General features: G+C 35.3%; 1 protein-coding gene and 2 pseudogenes across 1 annotated transcript; 1 reads left to right on the forward strand and 2 right to left on the reverse strand.

The window, feature by feature from the left end:
• Window positions 1-1,976: 1,976 nt before the first annotated feature.
• On the reverse strand, window positions 1,977-3,593 carry LOC116860518 (annotated as a pseudogene).
• A 314-nt stretch (window positions 3,594-3,907) lies between these two features.
• Window positions 3,908-10,519, forward strand: LOC116860519 (annotated as a pseudogene).
• Window positions 10,520-16,353: 5,834 nt separating this feature from the next.
• LOC116860410 (olfactory receptor 4C46-like) lies at window positions 16,354-17,283 on the reverse strand. Its single transcript, XM_032846465.1, has one exon. The coding sequence runs from the start codon at window positions 17,281-17,283 to the stop codon at window positions 16,354-16,356; it is 930 nt and encodes a 309-aa protein (XP_032702356.1).
• Between the last annotated feature and the right edge of the window lie 8,681 nt (window positions 17,284-25,964).

Raw genomic sequence — 25,964 nt, forward strand, 5'->3', positions numbered from 1 at the left:
CACCCACAAAACTGGCATTCACATGTTTCTCTGAACTATAAATGGTATACTTATAAAATGTGAGTCCTCAGGCCTGAAGAAAAAAGGAAAAAGCTTTCCAACAGACAATTCTGACTCCATTGCTCACACCTCAGAAACTGTGGGTAATGACCCTGTGCTTTTGGAATAATCGAACATTGTGTAAGAACTTTTTTGTATGTAAAGTTCATCATAAGTTGACCAGAGCACACTTTTTTGATCTCAGAATTCACAGTGATGGATGGGACTCAATATCTCTATGACAGGTCAAACATGGCATAGATTCCGAACCTGTCATATTTTAATTGTGAGGTTTGGACCAATTGGCTTCAACTCCATGAGCCTTTTTGAATTAATTAATCTGCACATTTTGGATAAGCAGATGACTCAAAGGATTTTTTTTTTTTTAACAACTCACCCATTAGAAAGGCCAAAATATGGGACACTATCACCAAGAGATGCTGGTGAGGATATGGAATAACAGGAATTCTCATTTATTGATGATGGGAAAGCAAATCGGTGCGGTCATTTGGGAAGACACTTTGTCAGCTTTTACAGAACTAAAACAATTTAGCAATCCCACTCCTTGATTTTTACACAAAGGAGTTGAACATCTATGTCCATTAAAAAAAAAAAAAAAAAACCTGCACATGCATGTTTAACAGCATCTTTATTCCCAATAGGCCATACAACTGGAAGCAGCCAAGACGTCCTTCAGTAGGTGAGGCTAGATAAACTGCAACATCAGACAGTGGCGTATTATTCATTGCCAAGAGAAATGAGCTCCAGGCCATGAAAAGGTATGAAAACCCTTCCAATGTGTTCCCCATGGTACTTGGCACTCAGCTCCATCACAGATATGAAACACTTCTTGATCTTCCCAGTCACTAACTTTCTCGTTTCATGCCTTACTAACTTGACTTTTAAGAGCTCAGTGTCTGGCTTATAACCGGACACACAGTAGAAGCTCAATAATAATTATTGAATGAATAGATGAGCCAGTAGCCACAACATATTGAAACGATTAGATTTTTCTTTTTCACACCCTGGCTTTTGTTATGCATCCTCTCCTAGGAATCCTCTCAGAAAAACACGTGCTTATTCACTCTGATGATTCCCCTTCAATTTTTGTGCCCCCTTCTGATATGCTTTCATGTAGGAAATTTTCCTGACCCCCTGGTCTTTGTCGTGTGTCCCTCAAACAGGCTTTCATTGCTCCCTGTGCTGCCACCACCTGCCCATTTATAACATGGTCTTATCATTTTCTGTTCCCCTCTCGGTGTCTCAGTAGATCTGAAACTCTCTGAAGGCAAGACCCTAGTTCCTCTGTACTCACCTCTGAAGACCAGCAACCATCAATGTGTCTGATACATTTGTTGGGCTCAAGAAATTTCTATTGGTGAATGAATGAGAGATGTATTATCAAATATAAATGAATGGAATATATTTACCCTGAAGTTGTTTTGTGTGCAGATGGCAGCACATATTTTTTAAAACAACAATTCATAATGAAATGTTACCTAGAAGTAAATCATTAACAGAAAAATGACATGAACAGCTCAAATTCAATATGATGATGACATCTTGCTGAGAGCAGGGAGAGTATCAAGGTAAGCTATTTTCTCCAACACTGAGGATCCCAGTTTCAATTCTTTTCTTATTACACAGTTTACGTAGGAGTTTATAAAACTGTACTGTCTGAAAGAAATTTAGCTAGAATTGGCAGAGCCTAGATCAGTGAAAGGAAGGAAATAAGTGCCTGGTCTCTGGTACTATTGCTTTTCTCTACATTTTCTTGACTACAACTCTCTTCCTTTATAACATTATTCACTCAATCAATATCTTTATGCCCCAGACGTTACGGTGCCTTGTAGAAAATATTTTGAACAGGTAGCCAAGTACTCTATGGAGTGTGACTTTATTTTATAAATAGAAATTCCTCTTAAATAATAGGATGTTCATTTATTTGAGTCATCATATTTTTCTGAACGTTTAGCAGCCTAAGATGGGTGACATGAGCATTACAAAATGACACTTCAGGCTACAAGGAAATTTGAAAACTTCGGACGGAGAGCCTTTGTTACCCCTCAGAGGTTAAATGGCTCTTTGCTTTTATAATCCTATTGTCCTTTAATACCATAATTTTATAGGCAACATGTTACATCAACCTTGATGTATAAGGCTGATGTATAATTATAGATAGTGAACGTGTGTGTGTGTGTGTGTGTGCGTGAGAGAGAGAGAGAGAGAGAGAGAGATAATGTAGCATAGTCTGTGACTAGGCTTTTTCTTTCTTCCACACTCTCCTTTTCCACTCAGTGCAGAATCTGTCATTCCCAGCAGCTCATTATATTCTTTATACAGTAAGTATTCCTTGCTAAGTCCATCCAAAATGTCCTTTTGACCTTTGTTTTCATTGCATCGATGTTGAGCGTCAGGCATATTTATTTCTCACTTGAAATAACTTTTTTTTAAAGATTTTATTTATTTGACAGAGAAAGAGACAGTGAGAGAGGGAACACAGGTAGGGGGAGTGGGGGAGGGAGAAGCAGGCCTCCCACGGAGCAGGAAGCCCAATGTGGGGCTTGATCCCAGGACCCTGGGATCATGACCTGAGCTGAAGGCAGACACTTAATGACTGAGCCGCCCAGGTGCCCCTGAAATAACTTTTCTACTACACAATTTCATAATAGCATTTTTCATCTGGTCATTTCTCAGAGTATAGATTAAGGGGTTTAACATTGGTGTTATCATAGTGTAGAACACTGCGACTGCTTTATCGATAGATAAAGTAGCTGCAGGTCTCATGTACACAAATACACAGGCCACAAAGAACATGACAACCACCGTGATATGGGAGACACAGGTGGAGAGGGCTCTGCGCCTTGCCTCCAAGCTGTTGTTCTTTAGGGAGCACAGAATGACTACATAGGAGACCGTCGAGAGGAGAAAGTTTAACAGACAGATGAAACCACTGTTGGCAGCAACCAAGAGCCCTAGAGTGTGTGTATCAGTGCAGGCAAGATTGAGCAAAGGGTTCAGATCACACATAAAGTGATCCATGATATTAGGGCCACAGAAGGGTAAAGGGATGATAAAGAGGATCTGTATGGCTCCATGAAGAAAGCCTCCCACCCACACCACTCCCATTAACAGGCCACACACACGCCGATTCATGATGGTCGTGTAGTGCAATGCCTTCGAAATGGTCACATAGCGATCATAGGCCATCAGAGTAAGTAGGATGACATCAGCACTTCCAATGAAATGTTCCCCAAAGACTTGGGTTATACATGCATTGAATGTGGTGGTCTTCTTTTCACAGAGTGAATCTATGATCAGTTTAGGGGTATTAACAGAAGAATAACAGGCATCAATGAAGGACAGATCGGCAAGGACAAAGTACATGGGGGACCTGATAATGGGCTGGCAGTGATAGTGACCACAGTAAGCACATTTCCCACCAGAGAGATGATGTAGGTGACCAGAAAGACAACAAATATGACTTTGTGCATCTTTGGATTCTCTGTGAGCCCCAGTAGAACAAACTCTGTCACATTGTTCTTATTCTCCATTATGTCATCTTATGATTAATAGCATTACCTGAAAAAAAAAAAAGAAACTTTTGTTTAATGTGACATTGAATTTATTAAGCTTCTTAATCTAGTAAATAAAAAAAAATACCTAGATTTTAGTGAGTTGTGGAATCTCATGACGTTTTTTGAGACAGAAAATAAGTTTTACTGATTACTAAAATTATCTCCTTGATGAAGTTTCTGTTGAGTGTGGCCAAGGGGCACTTTGTAAACAGAGAAGCAAGAGGTCATCTGTGTACACGTCATCATCTGAGGTGACTAACCCTAACATGAAGTAGTGGATCCTACACATAATGGCAGGTAAGTATGAAAAGGGAGGGTAGTTTCTGATGTAAAAGCTATGAATGCAAGGTTAAGGAATTTTCCCTTTTTTTTTTTAGGAACAGGGGAATGATGGCAGAAATTGAGACTATCGATGGAAAACTGAAGAAGAATATGAGGAAGCAGGAATAAGAGTCTACTTGTGCCTTGGATGAAGTGGGGTGAGGTTTAGGCAGGGCACAAAAGCCAGAGAAAGAAACCCCAGTTAGGCTGTTCTTTATAATACTTAGCAGAAGACTTACAGGGCATCGGTGGGGGCTCTGTAAAGAACATATATGAAAGTGACCATAAATAATCATAATGCATTTGTCTAAATACAATAATGTTATTATATATCGATGTAGATATAGATATAGATAGATATAGATATATAGATATAGATAGATATAGATATGTATGTATTATGTATTATGTATCTATTGCTATATTTATGGCATAGTAGCAAGTGCTCTGTGCACAGGATCCCATGAAATACCGATAATATCCTTTGTGGCTGGCATTATTCCATGCATTGTGAGATGAGAAAACAGTGTCAGAGACTTAGGTTAAAGGTAATAATAATGATAACTATATTTATTAAATTGAATATTTAGTGGCTCTGAATGTGTTTGCAGACATTTGCTGATTTAATCCCCACCACAAACCTGTAAGATAATTCCTGCTATTGTTTTTATACTTATTTTATACATTATGCAATAGAAAGACAGAGCAGTTAAAGATCCTGGCAAGATCAATATGCTAATTAAGGGCAGAACGAAGATTCCTTCAGGTTATAATAGTTAATGATTTTCCTTGAAGTTCTTACCCTTGCTCTATATTGTTACAATTTACAACACTGAACTAGTGATCTCTTTTTTACATAACTATAATAATTAAAATTGTTTTATTACTACTTTGGAGGCAAGTGTGTATAACACTACTACATTAGAACTTTTGTGTAGGTAATCATTTGACCGTGAGTACAGACAATTTTAGTTCTCCTACTTTGTAATGTGAGTTTAGCATAATTTCAAGACAAAACATCAATATATACACAGTTCAACTTCATAGTTTGTACTAGTAACTAACAGAAATTGAATTTAAAAATCCATTTGTAATGTCTTAAAATTTTAAAATAATTAAGAATAAATGTAGTTTATGGAGAGGGTGGTTGGGTTATGGACATTGGGGAGCGTATGTGTTATGGTGAGTGTTGTGAAAGTGTAAGCCTGACGATTCACAGACTGGTACTCCTGGGAATAATAGTACATTATGTTAATAAAAATACTTAAAAAAAAAGAATAAATATAGAGAGATAAAAGGAAAATGTACTCTGAAAGCAAAACGTTTCTTAAGAGAATATAAACACCTTAAATAGAGAAGAAATACTGTTTGTGACAGATGTCTCAACATTATTAAGAAGTGATTTCTCCCCAAAGGCATTTCCAGATTCACACCTTCTCAAGCATAATTATAGGAACATATTCAAACCTTTTCCAAACAGCTTTAAAACTCATATGGAAATATGAGGGCCCTAAATTAGGTGCCACAACATTAAAAGAGAAAAAATTTGGAGAACTTACATGATCTGATTTCCAGTGATGTTACCAAACTGCTGTGTTCAAAATGATGTGGTATTTTCAGAAAGATACCTGAGAAAACCAACAAAGCAGACTAGAGAGCCCAGTAGTAGACCCACACATATATGGTCCACTAATCTCAGCAAAAGTCTACAGTCAATTCAGTGGTGAAAAAAATATCTTTTGCAAAAAATGAGGGTAGGAATATTGAACATCTTTACTGCACAAAACAAAACAAAACAAAAAAAGCAGAGAAAACTTTAATCTATATATCACAACTATATAGATTTATTTAAAATGGACTTAGAGCTATACGGACTTACAGCTACATATTTCATATGTGTGAGTGTGTGTGTGTGTGTGTGTGTATGAAATGTAAAAGTTAAAAAATGTTGGTGTAAAACATAAGATCTTCATGACCTTGGATTACAAGAAAAATTTTCTAAACACGTGGAACGAGGGTGTCCCAAAGAGGAGCCCCTTGGTGGTGGTGAAGTTGGTTGAGCATCGGAATCCAGGTTTGGACTCAATCCCGGTGACCTCAGGTTCCTGAGATAGAGCACCCTTGCTGGACTCAGCACTCAGGGTGAAGTCAGCAAATTTCTTTCCTTCTCCTTCTACCCTTCCACCATGCTCATTATCTCTCTCTCCTTCTTAAATAAATACATATATCTAAAAAAACAAAGTGTCCATAAAAAATTATGATTTGCACTTCACCATAATTACAACTATGCAGCAGAACTAGTATACAGAAAGGGATGAACTAAACAGTTGAAGATGTGAATTAACTGGTATCCTTCTCTAAGGGTTTTCCACGTGTGTGTACAGGAGAAAGATAGAGATATGACTTTCTGTCTTCTGGCATGGATTGGTCCAGGCTAGCTCTGGAGCACAACTTGGTCAACATTGGACATTACTCTGGTGTAGAGAAGCTCTAAATCACAGGGTTATCATGTCCTTTAAGAAGAAGTGCTAGAATCTCTCATTTCCTTAGGGTTATTAAACATTTAAAGCTCCAAAGGAAGCAGGAAACTAGAATAAAGCATTTTCTTGCTCCAGTTGTTTACTGGCTATTTGAGCTAGTAATTCAACCTTTAAAACCTTCTGTGTTTTTATCTACATAATAAAGCTAATAATACGTGTGTCAAAATATGCAGTATTATAAACATTAAGTAATACAATGAGCTTAATCCCACCAACAATCTCTCAGAGGATTTTTGTTATCCTTTGGCTGAGTAGATTGATCTGAAACAGATTAAATATTATAAAATTTGATTTCCTGACCCTTCTTGCATGCGAAAACCTCAAATGCATGAATTGGCATGTGCAAGAGAAATCTGGACTGGCTTTGGTGCAGGCAGATGAGGCTGAGTCTAAACCACCTGTGACTAGTCAGTGAACAGAGAAAGAATCAGGTGGGAAACACATTAAAGGTTTTGCTGTACTTGGCTCCTTTGTCTGATTTTTCCACATTATTTGTGCATTTCCTCCCTCCCAAATTATGAAGAGCTGTTTATATCTTTCTTTCTTTTTTCTTCTTCTTTTTTTGTCTACTGTTTTCCAGCAGCTCATTCATCAATACTAAAATCAAACCAATAAAATATCACAAATCATTGATTTCATTTATCTACCTGCCCTGCACACCAAAGATCTCGATAATTTCCTAAGAAAGGACTGAAACTAGTCATCTTGGCTCCTTGTCCTGCTTCATCTCAGCTTTTCCTACACTAACCTGATGCTGTTATAAGCTACAATTTCCCTCCTATTCTTCAGAAAGCTGGAGCACAGGGCAGTCACACTCTATAGCCTTTTGAGGTCTTCAGGGAAAAGGGCCCGATTTTTTCCCATAGAGGCAACTGCAGAAAGTTTATACCTAAGAGCACCAAGCACGTTAATGTGACAATGGCTTTGCAATTCTTTGGCCAAGACCTGTCTAGAAATGTCTTTGGGGTTATAATTACATAAAGATTTCAAAGACCTATAGATTTTCACATTGTCATATAAGTTTGTATTCTGTTCCTCTGAACCAAATTGTCTTCAGGCATATGCATAAAATAAAGGGAGGATTCCTAGGACCTATATACTCGTATTAGGTTTTGCAGGAATATGAAAACCCATTTTGCTTTTTTTTTTTTTTTTCCTTCTGAGCTATCATTAAGCAGCTAAATCAGCTTTTGAAATTCTCAGGCTGCTTTCCTGAGGGATGAAGATCCACTTCTTGCACCACCGAGTCTTGGTGACTATTGGAAGCCACGTCCCTTATAAACTGTAGAAAGTTTAAGACATGTTGAATATATTTCCAGAGAATTCATCTGGATTTATTTGAATTCTAGGTTTCTCTCCACATATGACTCCAGAGTTTAGTACTAAAGACAAACTGGCAGAGTGAGTATCTGAGGACAGAATGCTTCCTGATGCAGTCCCAAATCTAACCAGACAGCCACTTAGACCTTATGGATAGTGAATTACCCTTGTCACCTTGGTTTGGGAAGGGTCCCACTACACATGTGGTAGGCTAATTATGTGGGTTTTTAAAAAATATTTATTTCATATAATTTCACTCTAAAGCATCTAACTTCTTTTGCAGCATATGAGAATTTGATTACTCTAAGAACGTTTTAGCATACCTTAGTTTCAATGACACATTTGTTATAAGCAAAATTCTGCCTTTTGTGGAGCAAAACAGTAGAGTTAGATAAACAATCTTCAGGTAGGCAGTGAATTTTATTGTTTCTCCAACTTTTCAATATAAGCATTCCCCATATTCCTATTTTAAAAAGACCAGTTTGGGTGCCTGTGTGGCTCAGATGGTAAAGTGTCTGGCTTAAGCTCAGGTCATGGTACCAGGGTCCTAGGATCGAGTCCTGTATCAGACTCCCTGCTCTGCTGAGAGCCTGCTTCTCCCTCTCCCTCTGCTCCTCTCCTTCTTGTTCTCTCTCTCACTCTCTCTCTCTCTGTCAAATAAATAAATGAAATATTTTTTAAAAGACCAGTTTATACTTTAACATGTACAATAACAAAGATTTCTAATATTTCAAAACATCTGCCTTCCTAAAACAGTACTTTCATCTGAGTCAAACATGATAAGTTTATAGCACCCTACATTCTGTTACACTAAGGAAAGTTTGAATGTATAAGAAAAACCTTGATTTAAATATGACAGTTTCTTTTCCTTCATAAATAGCATAATCCAAAATGTACACATAGTTTGTATTGAGAAATACCAAGAAGCAAGCATTTGCATAACTTTCTGTAAGGAAAAAAAATAGACTAGTGATTAGTGTTAAGGAACAGTCTAAGACCGGTTGATTAACATATTAACAGAGTTTCAGTAACAAATTGTTTGAATTGGAATTAATCATGATCATACTTGTTAAACCCATGTTATGAATGTTCTTCTTCATTTCCTTTATTTTTCCACTGATTGTGTGTGCACGCATGACAATCTGTGGTCCTAAACTAATCACTCAGTGAGGAAAGACCATAAAACAAAAATAACAGTTTCAAGCCATACATGTCACTAGCTATTTTGTATTACCTCATGTATTCCTCACTAAAATTATGATTTTTGTAATGATATCTTAGTTGTGAAATGAAGAAGAGGAAGCATAAGTGATGAAGCCATTTGTTCAATGATCACACTGGTCAGTTGATTTGAGATGCTTCAGCGTCTCTACCCCTTTCTGTGTTGCTGCTGTTTCAACCCCTTGCTCAGTGGTTGCCTTAAGTTCTTTATTTACCAATTGTGCCTTCAGTTTTTCTGTGGGAGGAGTTGTCAGAATTACTATGTTGTCTGATGAAAGCAAATCTCCTCAACTGATTTTCCCTCTTCCCTTTACCTCTCCTAATAGCACTGATCATAGGGTAACTTTCCTCAGAATACAGGCTGGCATTTTGTGCTATTGGAGGTGAAATTCCAATGATGATCCAGAAAACAAGCAGGAATCCTGATGAGGAATTTGCATTTTTGTAAAACTGAAAGCAAATCATTTCAAATGTTTTAGAATCAGCAAATCCTAGAATACATGTGTATATTAAATGTTCTGTACCTCTTTACTTACATGAATTCTCAAAAAGACAGGTAGAATGCCAGTTAACCCATCGACTGGCATACTGTTTTTTGCTCAGGGGGAGGAATCACCAGTTTTTCCATACGGTCCTTCATGACATCCCTATCAGTGCTCTCCCAGGAAAGACAGCCCCAGATTGAAACAGGATTTCCATCTTTTAACATTTATAGTGTGTTACTTTTCAATCCTGAGAAACTACTTAAATTCTATTGCTATGTCTCTTCTGCTTAGAATCCGATTTGAATTGGTCAAGTGATTTCCACATTTTTTATTATTCGCAGTCTACTGAGAAAATAGCTACCTATAAATCAACTTGTTTTAGTAATTAGGTATATCTGAAACATTAATATTGTTTCTACCTCATAAACAAAGATGAGTATCTGTTGCCATAAGTAGAAGATTGGTCAATGATCCTCACACTCCTAAACACTACGTGATTATCATGAACAGGACAAGGTGCCATCTCCTAGGTCTTAGCTGCTTGGGCTGGTGGGGCCATCCATGCCTTTCCTCTGTTTTTCACTGTGATTGCTTTGCCCTTCTGTGGTCCTAATGAAATCGATCACTACTATTATGATAGGTTTCCTTTGCTAACGATGGCTTGTACTGCTAGTTACGTCACCAGGTTCTTTGTGGTTGCCTTTTCAAGTATGGTTTCCTTAGTAACATTTATTGTCTTTTTTGTTTCTTACGGAATGATTTTGTTCACTTTAAGAAATCTCTCAGCTGAGGGAAGACGCAAAGCCCTCTCCACCTGTTGGTCTCATATCACTATGGTCATCTTATTTTTTGGGACTGTAATCTTTGTCTACCTTAGGCCACCTACTACTCTTCCTGAGGACAAAATATTTTTGCTCTATTTTACAACATCATTGCTCCTATGTTTGATCCCTTAATCTATACTCTGAGAAATTCAGAGGTGAAAAAAGCCATGAGAAAGGTGTGGTGCACATGATTAATAGCAAAGGAGGCACACTGTTAATTTGAAGAAGTGTATTGGCTATTCAACTCTGAGAAAGAAAAGAGGGAGACATGAATGAATATCAGGGACTAATCATGGAGTTTGTGGACCATCACTGTTGTGAGGGGAATGAATGGATGCAATAGGACTATAGGATTAAAGTAACATTGAGCAAATCTTTGTTCTTGCATACCAAAATTAATTGGAAGCTTCGTTAATTTTATGGGTTATTAAGATGGCATAGAGATATTAAGATGGTAGAGCAACAGTCATGAAAAACAATTGAGTGAAAGCAAATAAATCAGTGAATTATAAAGGGAAATACCTTAATGATAGTTTTCTTAATACATTGTACTTAGAGGCAAGACTGCACAATGACAGACATTCTTTGGTAGTTCAGAAGTTGTAATGTTAAAAAACAAAAATAATAATAATCTAAAATGAAAAGATTAATTTAAATTTCTGATAGAACATTCCTTGGTTCATACAGAAATCATTGTACAAATGAATAAGTATTTAGAGTAGAATCCATTTTTTAAAATATTTTATTTATTTATTTATTTATTTATCCAGAGAGCGAGAGAGAGCACATGTATGAGCAGGAACAGGAGCAGGGGATTAGAAGTGGCAGAGTATAGAGGGAGAAAGGGAAGCAGACTCCCCACTGAGCAGGGATCCAGATGCAGGGCTCCATCCCAGGAGTCTGGCATCACAACCTGAGCTCAGCAGAGAGCCTGCTTCCTTTCATCTCTCTGCCTGCCTCTCTGCCTACTTGTGATCTCTGTCTGCCAAATAAATAAATAAAATCTTAAAAAAAAAGTCACAAATTACCAGTACACCTGAAGGCCTCTTCATACTTTCTTAAAATGACTACCATTGGAAAGTAATCACTATCTTTATCTACAAAACAGATGAAGTCTATCAAGTGTTTGAATTTGTAGAAAATCAGTAATGCAGATTTTACTCTTCAGTGTCTGTTTTTCTCAGTATGTTCATGAGACTTATTCTTTATGATTTATCTATTTCCTGATTATTTTCATTGATCTGGGGTATCTCACTGCATGGATATGTGACAACTGACCCATTCCTTCATTGCTAGACATTCAGGCATTTCGTTTGCAAGGATATTGTGAGTACAGTTGCTTTGAATATTTTAAAACATGTCTTTTGTTGACTGTACATCATCTCTTGATATGCGCTTTATACAAAACATACAGCTAACTCCTAGGGCATGAAAAAATTGTAACTGAAAGCATGAAAAAGATAGAATAGTCAAAATGCAGTTGTATTTGTTTTTTATTTTATTTTTAATTTTTAAAGATTTATTTTATTTACTTATTTGAAGGAGAGAGGGAGAGACCACAAGAAGGGAAGTGGCAGGTAGAGGAAAAGGCAGAAGCAGGCTTCCCGCAGAGCAGGGACACCTATGGCAGGCTCGATCCCAGGACCCTGGGAACATGACCTGAGCTGAAGGCAGACATTTAACCAACTGAGCCACCCAGGCACCTAATATGCAGTAGTGTTGGAAGCGGCCAGATACATAAAAAACAGTACATTAATCAGCTGTTGTGTATGAGTTATTTAAAATAATTTATTCTATTTTATGCCACATGTATATTCTCAACAAGTGTCAAAATATCTGAATCATTCAGAGCAATGTGTCTAATGACAATGCAGATAAGGTATGAAACAATAATAAGAGGGTAACTTTCAATTGCAAATATATGCTACTTTAGAAACATTTTTAATAAAAAGTGAAAGGAAATCTAAATCAAAATTAGAGAATTAAAAATAAAGTTAACACAAACACTATTTATCAAAAAAATATTCCAATGCTTAAAGGTAAATCCTTAGCTTGTGTTCAAACACAAAATACATTATTACATCAATAAAACATTTGTTACCATCTAATTGTTACTGCACTTGAGATTAGCCAGAGCAGGAGGTGTTGAATATCAGTGCTAGATCATTAAATTCTCCACCTGAAACTAATATTACACTGCATGTTAACTAACTAGAATTTTAATAAAAACTTGAAAAAAAACCCTTAACTTTAAAAATGCTGAAATTATTCCCTATAAATAAATAAATAATAAATACATTTTTTAAAAATGACTGAAATGTCAGTTGTTGTTGAGGTTGCAGAGAAATGGGATCATACATTGCTGGTGGAAATGTAACATAGCACCATTATTTTTGAAAACCCTTTGTCAGTTTCCTAAAATGCTAACATACACTTATCTTGTAACACAGCAATTCCACTCCTAGGTATCAAGCCAAGAGAAATGATAATTTATGTCTACCCTACGTCTTCTCCATGAGTGTTTACAGCAGCATAATTCACTGTGGTCCTTACATGGACACAATTCAAATGTTCATCAGCTAGTGAATAAGTATACAAAAATGTGGTAGACCCATACAGTGGGATACTATTCTTTCTAAGGGGGAACAAACTACTAATAATACAATGTGATAATCCTCTAAAACAGTACAGTAAAGGAAGAAGATAGTATCATCTCTTAAAAATATTGTTTTTAAAAGTCTATTTCTCTCCTGGTTATGTTATGTGGTATCATAAATGGATCAATGAAAAATTGAGGTGTTCTTGAGATTCCGTAGATCTCTGACCAAAACTCTGCAGATTCATTATGTCCCAACAGTAGCTGTCAATATGCATAAAACTTGGATTCTATGTTCCATTCTGTACCCAGAAATGAACATTTTCATGGTAAATGTATTGATTTCCACTCACCTCAGTTGTTTACCCTCCATTTTTATTTTATTTATTTTTTAAAAAATATGTATTTATTTATAATATAAAATACATATAAAATAAATAAATATAATATAATAATTTTAATAATTATAAATAATATAAATATAATTAATATAAAAATAATAATTAATAATATAAAATATATAATAAAATAATATAAAATATAAAATAAATACATATGAAGTATGTATTTATTTATAAAAATATGTATTTATGTATTTATTTGTCAGCAAGAGAGACAGTAAGAGAGAGAACACAAGCAGGGGAAGCGGGAGAGGAAGAAGCAGGCTTCTGGCCAAGCAGGGAGCCTAATGCAGGGCTTGATCCCAGGACGCTGGGATCATGACTTGAGCCAAAGGCAAACCCTTAATAACTGAGTCACCCAGGTCCCCTTACCCAACATTTTTAATCTCATCCCCTCTACTTTTTTCCCTTAGTAGCTGTCCAGTCTCTTCAGAGATGATTCTGTATTCCATCTTTGCTACCTTATCATGTAGGAAGATGTGATTGTTATGTCACTCCTTCCCACCCAAAAAACTGGCATTCATTTCTCTCCGAATGGTAATAGGTTTACTTGTGAAATGTGAGTCCTTAGACTTGAAGAACAAAGGAAACAGTATTCTAACAGACAATTCTGATTCCATTGCTCACACCCCAGTAACTTTGGGTAATGACCCAATGTCCTTGGAATCATCTAACTTAACATAAGCATTTGTTGTATGTAGAATTCATTATAAGTTGACCAGAGCACACTCTTTTGATCTTGAATTCACAGTGATAGATGGGGCTCTGTATCTTTATGTCAGGTCAAACATGCAAGCCATAGATTCTGAACCTGTCATATTTTGATTGTGAGGTTTATACCAATTGGCTTCAAGTCCACGGGCCTTCTTGAATTACTTAATCTGAACATTTTTAATAAGAAATGACTCAAAGGAGGTATTTTAGCAATACATCCATCGGGATGGCCAAAATATGGGACATCATCACCAACAGATGCTGGTGAGGATATGGAACAAGAACTCTCATTCATTGCTGATGGGAAAGCAAAATGGTGCCGCCGTTAGGATAACACTTTGTCAGTTTTTTTTTTACAGAACTTAAAAAATTTAGCAATCCCACTCCTTGGCATTTACCCAAAGGAGTTAAAAACTTATATCTACAAAAATCCCTGCACACACGTGTTTAACAGCTTCTTTATTCACAATTGTCCATACAACTGGAAGCAGCCAAGATGTCTTTCAGTAGATGAGGATAGATAAACTGCAACATCAGACAGTAGGGTATTATTCATTGCCAATAGAAATGAGCTACAGGCCATGAAAAGGTATGAAGACCCTTCCAATGTATTCCCTATGATACTTGGCATTCAGCTCTATCACAGATATGAGATTTTCTTGATCTTCACTGTCACTAACTTTCTGGTCTCATGTCTTACTATGTAGACTTTTAGGAGCTCAGGATTCAGCTTATAATCCAATACATAGAAGAAGCTCAATAATAAATTACTGAATGAATAGAAGAGCCAATAGCCACAGCATATTGAAATGATTGTGTTTTCTGCATACTCTTTTTCACCCTTGGTCTTTGTTATGCAACAAAAGGAATATTCTCATCCTAACACATGTTTATTCACTCTCATGATTCTCTTTCCTCCTTTGTGCCCATTTTTGATGTTTTCATCTAGGAAAACTTCCTGACCCTGGTCTTTGTTGTGTGTCCCTCAAACATGCTTTCATTGTCCTCCTGTGCTGCAACTACCTTCCCATTTATAACATGGTCTTATCATATTCTGCTCCCCACTGGGTATCTCTCAGTGGATCTGAAGCTTTTTGATTGCAAGATCTTTGTTCTACTCTATTCACCACTGAAAACCCAGCAACCATCAATATGTCTGATATATTTTCTGCTAGAAATATCTATTGATTAATGAATGGGGAATATTATACACACACACACACACACACACACAGATATATAAATGGAATATATTTTTCCTAAAGTTTTTTTGTGTATAGATGGAACCACTTATTTTTTAAAACTTTTCATAATGAAATGTTACCTAGAAATAATCTAGTTAACAGAGAAAAATGGCATAAACAGCTCACATTTGTATGATGATGAAATCTTGCTGAAAGCAGGGAAAATATCAATGTAAGATATTTGCTCCTTCATTGAGAATCTCAGTTTCAATTTTTGTAAATACATAGTTTAATCAGGAGTTCAAAAAATTGTCATTTCTCAAAGAAATCTCGCTCGAAATATGAGTCTGAATCAGATAAAAGCAGGAAAAAAAGTCCCTTGTCTCCACTAATAGGTCTTTGGTCTAAATTTTCTTGACGTTATTCAACTTCCTTCATGCCATTATTCACTCATTCAATATTTATTGTGCCCTGGACATTGTGCTGACTTGTAGAAATGATTCTTAACAAATACTCAAGTACTCTATGGAGTGTGACTTTATTTAATAGAAATTCCTCTCAGATAATAAGATGTTCATTAATTTGAGTCATGATTCATTGTAATGGGTTAGCAGCCTAAGATGGGTAACATGAACAATACAATATGACTCTGAAATCTACAAGGGAGTTTGGAAAGTTGGGGTAATCTTCATTACCCCTCATAGGTTAAAGGGCTCTTCACTTTTACAATGCTATAGTCATTTTATACTCTAATTTTATAGGAAGCATGTCATCATAAATACTGTTATATAAAAATGAGCAGAATTCTTAATAAAATATATTAGATTTTATAGATAGTGAATATATAGATAGTGAATATTCATAGTGAATATGAATATATATATATATGCCAATACTACATGCTGTATATATACATATCTATCTATCTATCTATATATGTGTATGTATATATGTAAAAAGCTATGGTAATTTTTTTCCTTCTTGCACACATTTCTGCTCTAGTCAGTTCAGAAGTTAGCATTTATAGTAGTTTATTATTTCTTTATTTGGTAGGTATTCCTTTCTGAGAAATTCCAAAATGTCCTTTTGACCTTTGTTTTTATTGAATCAGTGTTGAGCTCTAGGCATATTTATTTCTCACTTGAAATAGCTTTTCTACTACACAATATCCTAATGGCATTTTTCATCTGATCATTTCTTAAGGTATAGATTAAGGGGTTTAACATCGGTGTTATCATAGTGTAGAACACTGTGACTGCTTTATCAATAGATAAAGTAGTTACAGGTCTCATGTACTCAAATATGCAGGGCACAAAGAATAGGATAACTACTGTGATGTGGGAGACACAGGTGGAGAGAGCTTTACGCTTTGCCTCCAAGCTGTGGTTCCTTAGGGAGTACAGAATGACCACATAGGAGATGACCAAGAGGAGGAAGAGGAAGACACAGATGAAACCACTGTTGGCAGCAACAAAGATCCCTAGAGTATGGGTATCAGTGCAAGCAAGATTGAGCAAAGGGTTCAGATCACACATAAAGTGATCTATGACATTAGGGCCACAGAAGGGTAAAGGGATGATAAAGAGGATCTGTATGGCTCCATGAAGAAAGCCTCCCACCCACACCACTCCCATTAACAGGCCACACACACGCCGATTCATGATGGTCGTGTAGTGCAATGGCTTGCAGATGGCCACATAGCGGTCATAGGCCATCACAGTAAGTAGGATGATATCCGCACCTCCAAAGAAATGTTCTCCAAAGATTTGGATTATACATGCATTGAATGTGGTGGTCTTCTTTTCACGGAGTGAATCTATGATCAATTTAGGGGTAATAACAGAAGTATAACAGGCATCAATGAAAGAGAGATAGGCCAGGAAATAGTACATGGGAGACCCCAATAATGGGCTGGCAGTGATAGTGATCACGGTGAGCATATTTCCTACCTCAGAGATGATGTAAATCACCAAAAAGACAACAAATATGATTTTCTGCATCTTCAGATTCTCTGTGAGCCCCAGTAGAACAAACTCTGTCACGTTGTTTCTATTCTCCATTATTTCATATTATAAATAATTGCATTACCTGAAAAAAATTACTTTTTATTACTGTAACCTTGAATGTATTAAGCTTTTACATCTAGTAAGTAATACATACCTAGATTCTATTGAATTGTGGATTCTCATGTGGTTTTCTGAAATAGAAAATAAATTATGAATACTTTATGATCATGTAAATTATTTACTCATTGAAATTTCTGTTGAGTATGGCCATAGGGAACTTTGTAAACACACAGGCAGGAGATCATTTGTGCACACTTCATCATCTGAGGTGATTAGTCATGTAATAGGAAGTAGTCAATTGAATACATTAAGTAAGAAAAGGGAGGTGGTTTATGATGTAAAAGCTGTGAGTGCAATGTTAGGAATTTTTCCTTTATCCTTAAGAAATGGGAAACCATGAGAAGACAGTGAGAATATACAAGGAAAAGTGAAGAGGAATTTGAGGAAGAGATAATAAGGGTAAAATTTTAATAAAGATTTTCATGTGTCTTGGATGAATTGGGGTAAGGTTCAGTAAGAGGTTGGAAGCCAGAGATAGAAACCCCAGTTAAGAGATTATTTATTATAGTTGACATAGTATTAACAGGGTGTTGATTGTCGGTATGTAAAGTATACAAAAGCTACTATAAAAATAATTAATAATGTTTATTTTTTATATACAATAATATTATATTTGCTAATTATATATAGAGAGAGAGAAAGAGAGAGAGAGTTTAATAATTGATTAATATGTTTGTGTATGATAGCAAATGTTGTATAGATAGGATCTCATTAAATACTGATAACATCCCATTTGTTTGGTATTATTCCATCCATTTTGAGATGAGGAATCAGTGTCAGAGAATTAGGTTGATGGTAAGAGTAACAAGAACAATGTTTACTAAAAGTGAATATTTAGTGGCCTTCAGTGTTTTTGCAGATGTTTATTGAATTAATCCCCACCACAAACCTGTAAGATAATTCCAGCTCTTGTTTTGACAATTATTTTATATTTTAAGTAATAGAAACATAGAGGAGGTAAAGATTCTGCCAAGATCAAGATGCTAATTAAGAGCAAGAACTAAGATTAGTTCAGAATATACTTCTTCAAGGTTTTCTTCCAAATTATTACCTGTGCACTATATTGTTATAATTAACAACATTGAACTAATTATATTTTTCTCATATGACCACAATAATTGTAATCACTTTATTACTACTTTAGAGGCCAGTGTCTATAACATAATTTCATTAGGAGACACACACACATACACACACACACACACAGAAATGCTTGAACTCCCAACTATCAAGTAAAAAAAAATAAAAAATGAAAAAGTCAAATAAAAATAAAAAATGTGGTACTATGTTTATTGAAAGCTCTTTTTGTCTTGACTTCTCCCTCAGACTTAGTTCTCCCTACTATAATCCATCTCCAAAGCAAACCATCTGTTTTTTTTGATTTTTGGTTTTTGGTTTTGGGTTTTTGGATGTTTATTTTTAATTTTCTGTCAAGCTTTCAAACCATCTGTTAAATGTTGAAAAGGATTTCCACTGTGGTTAAGTGTTTTGGTTTGAAAATCAAAAAGACAAGATTAGAATTCGTATTTTTCCACTTACATCTTCTTTTATCTGGAGTACCTTCCTAGTACATTACATCCTTGTTTCCTCATGTATAAAGCAAGATTAATCATATCCACATGAAAGATTTTCATGAGAATTGTTTAAGGAAACCTACTTGAACATATCACCACCGTATTGTATGCACAGAGAACTTTCATCTATTTTGTAACTGTGTAAGCACCTAGGATATAGTAATTATTGACATTTTGAGTGATAATTATACAATCACTTAACTGTGCAAGAAGTTCAGGAAGAATCCTCTCCAATTTTACTTTTAAAAAAGGCACACAGACTCAACAATTATCTGTAGCCTTTGTTACAAAAAAGAATTCTCCATTCGTGCTTGGATAACACAGCTGATGCTATGTGTCCTTTATTATTCATACTATGCCTCTTCTATGTGAGAAGTGTATTTCCATTGTGTTTTCACTCTCATGATTCGTCTAGATTATAAACTAGCTGTCTCATTACAAAAGCATGCTGTTTGCTGACAAAGAGCAGGGTCCAATAATTGGCTTCAATTCCTTGAGTATCAAATTTTTTTCTGTCAGCTTAGGTGAATGATATTTACCAACTATCCTTTGAAGAAATGGGGTGAGGATGGAATACTTGAATACTATATTTGAAGGGACTGAAACAATGATTAATATATATGGGAGGCAACAATATTTAAGATGCATCAGCCATTTTGAACACTTACCTTACAGACTTAGAAGATCTTAATGATGTTTGGAGGTGTTCAGAAATAATCCCATCTTCAAACTGACCTCCTCTCAGATAGGTAACTTTCAATATGAAAGATAAGACATACCCAGTAAGAGACTGGTCAAATAATTTGATACCAAATCAAGTTTTTAAGGACGTGTTTTTATCAATCAAAAGCTTCCCTTCTAGCCTAAAGCCTCAAAAAGTTTTTACAGAACACTTGGGATTTCAATTTAGAATGGATTATTTTAGAAAAAATATGGAGGCATCATCTACAGATGGCTCTGGTCCCATAGGCAAGAAGCAAGATATATGGAGTAAGCACATTCAAATGAGTCATTCTGAGCATATGAATCTTGCTCTGCAAATGGAATCAACAAAAATCATATTCACCTTACAGTGCATGCATATTTAAAGAGTTTTCCATAGGTTCAAGGACCTTGTCATGGTGTTGTTACTTTTTCCCCCATGAATTAATTATCTCCTCTGACAGAAATGATTTGTCTTAGAAACCATGCTGAAGAGAGATGTTTAACAAACATCCAGTTTTGAATAGGGAGTTGCATTCCCCATACTTGGAATCCAAACACATAGGAATATCCTTTCTCTAAATGGACCTGAGCTTCTAAGAATGCAGAATGTTAGGCAAGTAGAAAAATGGCATAATTCCAGTGTGGTGACCTGTGATGTAGCTAACCTATTGATTCATGTCACAGAGAGAACTTCTGCCTCCTCAACAATAATACAACTTCTCTGGAACCTGCTACAGATTGCTTGAGAGCTAGAGCAGTGAGGGCATGAAATCAATGGCTAGAATTTTAAGGTTCTTGACTCCAAAAGCTGTTTTTGTTTGTTTGTTTTCACAATCACTAGGAGACACGAAGTAAAAACAAACTCTAAGAAGCTCCGAACTAGTTATTTTTGGGATTCATGGTTTGTTCAGCATAGAATACAAGGCACCATTAAAATTGTGGAGGCAGACCAAAACACAAGATGATTCCCAATTGTTCTACAACTTTGTCACTTAGTACTGTTGCTTCCTTTGAGTAACTCTAGGAGACCTGTGGTGATGTATTATTGTGGTTTTAATTTGCTTTCCCTGATGACTAATGGTGGTGAGATTTTGTTTTTCATGTTATTGTTAGACTTTTGTATACTTTTGCTCAAGTCCTTTGCATAATTTAAACGTAAGGGTTCTAGTTTTCTTATTACTAAGTTTTAAATGTTTTTTACATATAATACAGGTGTTTGTCGTATAGATGTTATGTATATCTACAAAATGTTCACCTGATCTGTGGATTGCCTCTTCATTTTTACTAATGGTGTTACCCGATAAGCACTGAATTTTAAAACTTTGACAAATTCCAATTTTAAATTTGTTCTTAAGGTTTATGATTATTTTGTATCTAATAAATATTGGTCTCCTCCCGAGGTCAATTTCTAAAGATTTAGCTTCAACATGTGACCTCACACTTATTTTGAGTTCATTTTTGTGTATGGTATGAGATGAGTTTGTGGTTTAGACTTTTTTTTCCCCTCATAGATCCGGTATAATTTGTGGAAAAGTCTATATTTTCCCCACTGAATTACTTGACATCTTTGTAAAAATTCATGTAATTAAGCCTATTTCTGTGCATTCTATTGGTTTCAAGTCTCAGTGTTTAACTTTGTGCCAATACCACACAGCATTGATTATGGAAGCTTAATAGCAATTCTTGAATTTCAATAGAGTAAGCATCCAAACTACACTGTGTGTGTGTGTGTGTGAATCTTTGAGATTCCTTTGAATTTGTGTATTTCTATATAAATCAGAATGGAATTGTTAATTTCTTTAAAAAAATACTGTTGAGATTGTTATTGGAATTTTATTGAAAACATAGAATGACATGGTAAAAGTGGAATACTTTTTTATTTTCATTTATTAAAGTCTTTAAATCACAACTATAAATTGAAATTTATCAAATAATTTTACATTAATTCAAATAGACTTGTGATACTCCTTCATTCTGTTAACTTAGTGAATTACACTGATTTTTAAATGCTCAATCAGCCCTTTATTCCTGGAATAAATTCCACATCACAATGGCCAATTATTTTTTAAGAAACATTGATGGTTTTTTTGTTTACTTGTATTCTGTGTAACATCTTTGAGTGTGGATTCAAAAGGGATATTTGACATATATATATATACACACATATATATGTATATATATATATTTTTTTTTTTTCTGCGTATAATGTGACTTGGCATTTAGGCAATGCTGTCTTCATATAATTGATTGTGTAGTATTCTCTCAATTTTCTGGAAGACTTTGTGTAAAATTTGTATTATTTTTGTTCAGGGTTCCATGAGTGCTATATAAATTTTAGGAACAACTTTCCCTCTAACAAAAATAAAATGAAACAAAACAAAGAAACAAACAAAGGCTATTGATAGCTTCAAAGGGATTGCAGGGCATCTGTAGATCACTTGAGGAATATTGCCATCTTAATGATATTATAGTCCTCTAATCCATGAATATAAACTATGTTTCTCTTTCATTACGTTTTCCTTTATTTCATGTAAAAGTCTCTCATTCTTCCATTGCAGAATTATATACAAAATCTAAGATATGGAAACAATCTTATTGTCCATCGATGGAGAATGAATAAAGAAAAAGCTCATTTACCATTCTGAAAAACCTGTAGCCCTTAAGAATTATGCTAAATCTACTCTGCTTATGTTCTCTAAGTAGAACAGCAAAGGCTGTATGACAGCACATCTGTTTGCAACATGGTTTTCTGAATATTTTAAACCTACTCTTGGGACCTGATATTCAGGAAAAAAAAGAATATGCCTTTCCAAATATGACTGCTCATTAACAATGCACCTGGTCATCCAAGAGCTCTGATGGAGACATCCAAGATTTACATTTTCATGCCTGCAAACATAACATCCATTTTTCAGCACATGGATCAAGGAGTAGTTTAGACTTTCAAATCTTATTATTTAAAAAATGTATTTTTGTAAGGCTGTAGCTACTATAAATAGGGGTTTCTTTGATGGATCTGGGCAAAGTAAACTGAAAACCTCAAAAGAATTCACCCCCCTCAGATGCCATTAAGAACATTTGTAATTAAGATATTAAAATATTGATATTGATAAGAGTTTGGAAAGAAGTTGATTTTAACTCTCATGAATGACTGAGGGGTTCAAGAGTCCAGTTTTGTAAGTCACTACAGATGTGGTGGAAATAGCAAGAGAAGGAAAGCCAGAATGGAGCCTGAAGATGTGATTGAATTGCCATAATCTCATGATCAGATTTTAACATATGAGGAGTTGCTTTTTATGGAAGAACAAAGAAAGTGGCTCTTAAGACAGAACCTACTCCTGGTAAACATACTATGAAGATTATTGAAATGACAATAAAGGATTTAGAATAGTGAATACAATTGGTAGATAAAGCTCTAGCAGATTTTAAGAGGATTGACTCCAGTTTTGAAAGAAGGTTCACTGTGGGTAAAATGCTATCAAACAGAATCTTTGTGAAAGATTTTTGGGATTCATGGTTTGTTGACTCAATCAAACAAAACTCATTTGCAGTGAAACTCATTGTTATTTTAAGAAATTTCCACAGCCATCCCAACCTTCAGTAACCACTACCTTCATCATTCAGCAGCCATTAACATGACGGTGACAAACTCCACCAGCAATGATATTAAAACTCTCTGAATGCTCAAATGATGATTAGCAGTATTTAGCAATATAGAATTTTATATTAAAAAACATTATTTTTAATCTGCTATTGCACACTTTATGGACTGCAGTATAGTATAAATATAGCTTTGATATACACTGGGAAACCCAATATTTATTGACTCACTTAATTGTGATATTAACTTTATTGCAGTGGTCTGAAAATGAATCAGCAATACCTGAGGCAGGCCTGTGCTTTACCAGGCTCTTTAGAACTCTGCCTTAGCCTTCACTTCCTGCTTGCATGGAGCCTACAGGTCATGGAGTAGTGATCATCCTAGTATCTCCTTGAACTCTTCTGAGTGTGCATCCAGCCCTGAGCTTGTACAGATGGTCCTCTAGATTCCCTGCTATATACACAGGTGGTTCTCACAGCTGTTGTTCTCACATTATCTCCTTCCCAAGCCTCATTCTTTCCAGAGTTTTCAGTCTATTTGTCACTTTCATGATCTTATACCTTGCATCAGGCACCTGTGATGAGAGTATTTGCCTCAAATGAGTTTGGTAAAATCTACCCTGCAAACCTCCCCAGCCCTGGGAAGTCTTCCAGGCAGATGAAACAAAATCAAGCCAGTGAGGCAATTCTTGGTGGAGTCACCAAAAATGCAAAACATACCACCAGGATCATTTGAGATCAAGGTCTGTACACCTCTGATACCAGCAAGCCCCATGAGAAATGTGGGTCACCATCCTCACTGCTGCCATTGCTGAGAAGTCGGAAATGGTGGGTAGGTTAAAATTCCACCATGTTTTCCCCCAAAATGTATCAGCTTCTTTCTTCGTTAATCATTCTACTGGTTGTTGTCTCTTTTCCATTAGGCTTAATAGTTGCTACATTTTGGGAAATGGCTCAGCAGTAATTTAAATAGCTAAACAGATACCTAACATATGGCCCAGACACTCTACTGGTATTTGTGTAAGAGTAATAAAAGCACATGTACATACAAAGAGTTTACAAGAATGCTACCAACAGCTTTAATGTAATAGCCAAAAATTGTAAATCATCTCAAAGTTTACTGTAGGTAAATGAGTGAGCAAATTGTGGCACAGCCAAGCAACAACACTACACAGCAAATTAAAGAAAATTTTGGTTACTTGATATTCCATTATCTAATACTAGCATAAATTATGTCTATTTTAGTTATATATTTACTCAATATTGTAAATTATTCTCATGATCAGGCACTAAGCAGCTCTGCTATTTCTAATATCTATAGAATCTTTGGATTTTATATGTGAATGATCATGTTATCTGAAATTTTATCAGCTTTATTTCCTCCTGTCTAGTTCTTACAGATCAGATTTTTGTCTCATTGTGCAGCACTACAGTGTTGTATAGAATTGGTGAAAAAGATCAGCAATTTGTCTCATTCTTGATGTTAAAGAGAATATATCTAATTTAATCCCTTTATGATAATGTTTAAGGAGGGCTTTTTTTTTTTAAAGATTTTATTTATTTATTTGACAGACAGAGATCACAGGTAGGTAGAGAGACAGGCAGGCAAAGAGGTGGGAGCAGGCTCCCCACCAGCAGAAAACCCGATGTGGAGATCATTCCCAGGACCCTGGGATCACGACCTAAGCCAAAGGCAGAGGCTTTAACCCACTGAGCCACCCAGGCGCACCTAAGTAGGGCTTTTAAGAAATATTATTTTTAGTGGTAAGCAAGTTCCTTTATATTTTAATATGTTCTTTAGTTTTGATGTTGGTAAACATTTATATAATGAACATGTAAATTTATCACATACTTTTTCTGAGTCTATTGAAATAATTTTTTTTCACTTTTAATTTCCAGTTTGGTGGACATGTTCATCAAGTTTCTAATAATAAACTGTTGAAGGATATCTGGGATAAAACTTGGTAATGGAATGTTAATTTTTATTTAAAATTAAAGCAATTTAATATTTTGTTAAGACGTTCTAGAGTCAATTTCAGAGAGGGAAGTTTCAGTGATTAATTATATTTCCTTGTAATAATAGTCTTGCAAAATGAATTAATGATGGTTTGATTTTTACTCCTCTATGAGAAATTATAAAAGACTGGGAGAGTCTATTTTGGAAAACTTTGGTAAAATGTTTTAAATCCTCAGGTGCCTGGGTGGCTCAGTTGGTCAAATGTCTGTCTTCAGCTCAGGTCATGATCCCAGGGTCCTGAGATCAAGCCCCACATCTGGCTTCTTGCTAGGCAGGGGACAAACTCCCTGCTTTTCCCTCTCTCTTCACCCCTCCCCCAGCTTTGCTCACTCTCTCTTTCTCTCAAATAAATATAAAAAATCTTTTTAAAAAATGTTATAAATCCATTTGAAGCTCATATTTCTTTTACAGTGTTATTTTTAATTAATTCTAAGTTTACCAGCTATAGACTACTTATCTTTTGTAATTTTTCTGGAGTTGTGTATAGTATTTTGTAGAAACGTCTGTTTCAGCTTACACATTCAAAATTATTGGCATTTAGTTGTTGATAATATTTTATATTTTTCCTCTTCCTTTTCATCATTAGTTATATTATTATTCACTAATATTACATAATTATCTTTTTTTTCTTTTGTATTGACTCATATTGTCAAAACCTTGACTATTTTGAAAGGTTTCTCAAAGATCCAATGTGAAAATTAGTTGCCTTTCTTTTTTAT

This window comes from Lontra canadensis, unplaced genomic scaffold (assembly GCF_010015895.1).
Source record: "Lontra canadensis isolate GAN:19392208 unplaced genomic scaffold, GSC_riverotter_1.0 scaffold176, whole genome shotgun sequence".
In the NCBI taxonomy this organism is placed as follows: Eukaryota; Metazoa; Chordata; class Mammalia; order Carnivora; family Mustelidae; genus Lontra; species Lontra canadensis.

Excerpts from the sequence above, each read along its gene's own strand:
- LOC116860410 (XM_032846465.1), bottom strand. The coding sequence starts at position 17,283 with ATGGAGAATAGAAACAACGTGACAGAGTTTGTTCTACTGGGGCTCACA.